The sequence below is a fragment of the Adiantum capillus-veneris genome, chromosome 5, assembly GCF_014529385.1.
Source record: "Adiantum capillus-veneris isolate H3 chromosome 5, ASM1452938v2, whole genome shotgun sequence".
NCBI classification, from domain to species: domain Eukaryota; kingdom Viridiplantae; phylum Streptophyta; class Polypodiopsida; order Polypodiales; family Pteridaceae; genus Adiantum; species Adiantum capillus-veneris.
Window position 1 is genome coordinate 48,149,400 of NC_140935.1, and position 5,238 is coordinate 48,154,637.

Sequence of the window (5,238 nt, forward strand, 5' to 3'; positions counted from 1 at the left end):
TAATTTCTCGACATGAGAAATGTCACAAATCAACCTAAAAGTGGGGCGCCCTTCTTTCTATAAACCAAAGGGATTGGATAATTAAAAAGAAAAAAAGTCGGACAATTGAAAAGCCAAAGATCAGATAAATGAAAAACCAAAGGTCAGACAATTGAAAAACCAAAGGTCTTATATCTTATACAACCCATAAGCTAGTACCTATATAAAGACCTTCAAAGGGGCATTTGTAATCATCGTCAGTTTTTGGGGATCTCTCTCTTTGAGCATTTTGAAGAAGACCAAGGCTTTGAATTTTCTTGACTCTCTTTGAGCATTTTGAAAAAGACCAAGGCTTTGAACTTTCTTGAAGAAGACGAAAGCTCGAGCTCAGCTGTAAGAGCTTTCATGCGCAGCAGCCAAAAAGGCTTGCTCCACTCTAAACGCTGCAACAGCAGCGTGCGAATGCGCCGTAAAAATGCATACTCTGCCCACCACACCCGTCTTCCTACAAAAGGCTCCACCAACGCCTGTATCAGAATGAATCCCCCCTTAATTCTCATTCATGGAACCGCCTAAACCGTGCGGGAAGAGAAGCGAAAGGGCCATCCGTTGCTTGCAAAAGCTGCGAGCAAGGCAATGTAGAGCTCATCGAAACACCAAGAAGACTTCACTCCAGGCTGTCTGCGGAAAACTTAGCGCAAAGAGACAACCGATGTGAGGGCGTCCATGGTGCTGATTGCCCTCCGAACGCACCATGTGCGCTCGACATCTCTCTCTCTCTCTCTCTCTCTCTCAGAGATGGATGTGGGCAGCAAATGAGGGGGGATTCAAAATTCTCAAAACTCGGTTGAACATGGGTCAGATGGTGAGCTCTCTGTATTTTGAAGGAGCTCACTGTCGTTTAGTATATAGAATAGATGGGACCACACAAATGTTGCTAAGTCCATGTTATGACCATGAAAGGACCACACAAATCTGCCCGAGACCATATGCAGCCCCAAGCGGTGCACTGCTATCAAGAAATCATCGTACAAACTCACACCACAGATGCTAGACCACCATCCTCACCGAAAAACTAGCCCATATTGAAGATCTTGGCACCTGAGAAACAGAAAGAGAGAAGCAACATGAAAATTTACATAGAAATTTCCAACCCAACAATCTTCAATCAGCAGAAAGCAAGCCTTGCATAATCTTCAATCCGCGGAGAGCAAGACCGGAAGGGGAGAGAGATATCTCAAACAACAACCTGGACTACCCCATCCAAGCCTGTAAATCAAGAGTCACCCCAAATACAGGGGAAAGAACAAAAACAAAAACAAGCAATCATGCAACCACACACATTGCATAGGTGACGTTTCACCAAGCAAACACCACAGGTAGAGTCAATTGAAGGACAAGCAACAAACAAGTCACCAAGGAGCAAAGAAGACCGAGCGAAGAAGGGTGTACGCCAGGCAAGATGGGCACCAGCAGAGTGCACCGATGCTGGTGAAAACAGTTGCCAAAAAACATGCAACAGAGCAGCAGATGGCAACAATGATGGCAGGAAAACAACTGCCAAGCGCAGGCGACAAAGGGAGCTGCCTGAGATATGGCCTTGCTCACAACTTTGCAGAAGAACGTCTTTATATTGATTCTCATCCTCTTTTACATGTCCTTGCGCCAAGTCACATTATGGCTGCACCTCTTCGCATTACACAGAGAGTAATATCATATCACATTGATGTAAAGCTAAGCTAACCAAGATATGAGGTGAGCCAATTTAGATATGTTCGCAGCCAAGGACAGTGGTGATGCCAGATGCAAAAACTTCCAACATTGATATTCTTCGTATTTGAAACTAGTACATGGCCCTAAGGAGTTATCAATCACAGTCATTCCCTTGCCAAGGAAGCTCAATGGGATGTAATTAGTCAGGGGACTTCTTACATGAAAGTACAAGTATGGCTGAATGTGTTTTGCACCCCAATGCACCAATCAATGTACTGTGTATAAGAGGTCAAACCCACATGAACAGTGTTATATGACGAGGGTAGCACCAAGACAAGTAGCCATAAGTGCTGCAAGGCGTTGCCAATTCAAACTCTGACGGGCAGAGCTAGGTAAAGCAGGAGGGGGTGAACTCCCTTGTTGCTGAGGCGAGGGAGGGGAAACGGAGGGAGAATCGATTGTCACTGGCGAGAATGGTGAAGACGTCGGCTCGGGCGAGGGCGGCGAAGGCGAAGGCGAAGGTGTGGGAGAAGGGCTTCCCACATGGATCTGTAGTGTCATGCTGGCCAGGCAATGGCCTGGAATGCCACTGATGAAGAAGCGTGTAGTATAATTCTCCAAAAGTACAGTAGTGTTGCCATCAGAGTATGTTGCTATGGGACCTATGGTCGTGCATGACGCATAGTCGGCTGCAGACACCTCCAACACGTTTTCCGTGCTCTTGTTGTATGTGAATACTGCAAAGAGAAGGTGTTCTTCAGTGTTTCAAGCTCCTGGATATGGAGGAAACTAGGATGCAGAGGATTGTACGACTATTAGGGTTTGCAAAGAAAGGGGAGCCGGGACTTACAGAGAAAATCGCCCACCTCAAACACCTTGCCCTGAGTCCATTGCAGGTAGTCCACGCTGAGTTGCCAGCCCTTGCTGTCGCCCACCTTCCATGTAGTCCCTTCCATGCCCTGCACGAGCAGAGACAGTAGCGCCACCACCACCACCACTATGCACCCTCGTCCCATCTCTCTCTCTCTCGATTGAAAAAGTTTGTTCAAATTTAGCCTAGGCCTATGACTTTTGGTCAGCAGCGTCCCCTTTTTCTTTGTTCTCCATTTCTCTCGTACGAGCATGTGACCTCAGCAGTGCTCGAAAAGAACTTTTGGTCAAGAACCTCAGCAGTGCTCGAAAAGAACTTTTTTCCAAAAACTTGGCAAACCTACATATGTGAAACAACAGAGCTAAAGTGACAAAATTTGAAGGTTTTTACACCAAATTACACTAATTTTTTTAAAATTTTGTAGGTTTTCACACCTTCAAAAATAAAATTTAGAGGTAAATTTCAAAATTTGTAGGTGGGATTACACTCAACCTAGGTTTTTTTCGAGCACTGGGCCTCAGCACTAAGTAACACCGATATATTTAAGAGGGTTGGGTTTGGGAGGGGGGGGGGGGGGGAGATCAAGGGCGAAGAGCGTCCCCTTTTTCTTGTTCTCCATTTCTCTCGTATGAGCATGTGATCCACGCATTGCCGCGGTCAAGAAGCTCCTAGCCTCAGCACTAAGTAACACCTATATTTAAGAGGGACGGGGGATCAAGGGCGGAGAGGTCCACGCAAGAAGGCCGGGGAGATCGCAGCCATAGGTCTCAAATTAAAAACTAAACTTGGACACTGAACAACCTGAGCAATGCATGTCATTTTACAATATAAAAAGCAGTTGTGAATACACAATGTGCGCACATGTAAGTTGGTTAGCCTATGTGAACCTAAACCTGGATTGCGAGGGTACGGGTTCAAATCTCCGCGACACGCCTCGTTTTTCTCACTAGCCAAGTTTAGTGCACCTCGTTTTTCTTGCTAGCCAAGGTCTCGAGATTTCACCCCTCAATCCCGACCGTCTATCCCATTACTCCTCCCCAGCATCTACTAACATAATATGGCAGAGGGGGGAGCCCTTTACACGTGTCGCAATCTGCGACCTGAAGGCTAAAGTCCAAAACAAAAACAAGCCCCTTTGCACGCGATAAAGAGGGAGAGAGGGGGGGAGAGAGAGGCCAAAGGCGTCCGGCCGTACTAGTTAAATATAGGTGTCACTTAGTGTCGTGCAACTCCTAGGGATGTCGATGCAAGTAATGACTATCGAGATGCATGGCAGGGAAATCTAGAAGTGCCCAAGATGGAATACTTCCCACCTACTTACTGACTCATATTAATTTAAAACCCCCCAACTAACCAGATACCCTTATAGATGTTCTATCTCCCCTCCTCTCACTCTCTACAATTCCACGTCATCCCCTTCGCCTCGCCCTCACGATTCTCGTTGCTCGTGCAAGTGCCGCACACAAAGAGAATATGACCCTTGCCTCTGCCTCCACCTCCGTCACCTTGAGCCTCCTCCCAATCACGTCTATCAAAATTGACCCCTCCTTTGTCGTGTTGCTTGAGCACATGCCTTGTCGAGCTCCATCGCCGAGGTCAATGACAAGAATTTGATGCGATGAAGTTGCCCTCCACTGGAGACAACATTGCGTGCAACAAGCTCATCAAATACAAGCGCTTTTTATGCGTTGGTGATAAAACCACAACCTCTGACTTTGCGTCTGCAGCGCGTTTTCGAGGGATATGTGTTCGAAACGTGAGCCGGGCAGCAGGCGCCGGGCCTCTGGTTGTGGGAGGTGCGAGAGAGTAGGTCCAAGACACAAAGCAAAAGACTCTGAAAACACCTTAAATGCTTAAAAATTGACAACCGGAATGTTCTAAGCTGCTAATGATTAGCCGAAGTGAAATTCGATTACAAATATTTGCCGTTAATGGCACTGATGGTGTTAGGAGAGTTTAATGCTCTCAAATTAGATCACGACTGTAAATTTCTCACTTATGCCTGCCATTAGAGCCATTTGAAGCTGATTAGGACATACATATCTGGTAAAATTCCTTGCTTGATGTCCTTGTAATTCCCAATTATGGTAGAGCGATGTTTTCCTCTCTCCTGGTTACCTTACCGCTCCCTTATTTTGCCACTTAACCCCAGACTCCCTGAATGCTTGCCGAGCTCCGACATCTGCTCTTGCGAAACTTCACTCGCCTTATCTTTCCCTTGCCGAAATCTGCTTATCTGCTCTTGCCAAACTTCACTCTTTCCCTTGCCGAGATCTGCCTTACCTGCTCTTGTCAAGCATCCTTTCCCTTGCTGAGTGCTTCACCGGCTTCAAGCCAAGCATCTTTTCCCTTGCCAAGTGCTTCACCGGCTTCAAGCCAAGCATCCTTTCCCTTGCCGAGTGCTTCACTGGCTTCAAGCCAAGCATCCTTTCCCTTGCCGAGTGCTTCACCGGCTTCAAGCCTCGAGCTTGCTCTCCACAGTCGTAGAGAGAGAGAGAGAGAGAGAGAGAGAGAGAGAGAGAGAGAGAGAGAGAGAGAGGGATAGAGAACCCTCTCTTGCTTATTTGCAATCCCTCTTGCCCTCGCTTCTCGCATTGCCGAGACCTAGAGAGAGAGAGAGAGAGATAGATAGATAGATAGTTCTATTATCGTCCTGGGAGGTCAAATATGACCTA

At 46.8% G+C, this 5,238-nt stretch overlaps 1 protein-coding gene across 1 annotated transcript; it reads right to left on the minus strand.

Moving 5' to 3' along the window:
* Window positions 1–1,783: 1,783 nt before the first annotated feature.
* LOC147457265 (chemocyanin-like) lies at window positions 1,784–2,744 on the minus strand. Its single transcript, XM_086513558.1, has 2 exons — window positions 2,543–2,744; window positions 1,784–2,429 (listed from the first exon to the last, which is right to left on the minus strand). Exons 1-2 carry the CDS (start codon window positions 2,706–2,708, stop codon window positions 2,002–2,004), a joined length of 594 nt encoding a protein of 197 aa, XP_086369684.1. The 5' UTR covers window positions 2,709–2,744; the 3' UTR covers window positions 1,784–2,001.
* Window positions 2,745–5,238: the final 2,494 nt, after the last annotated feature.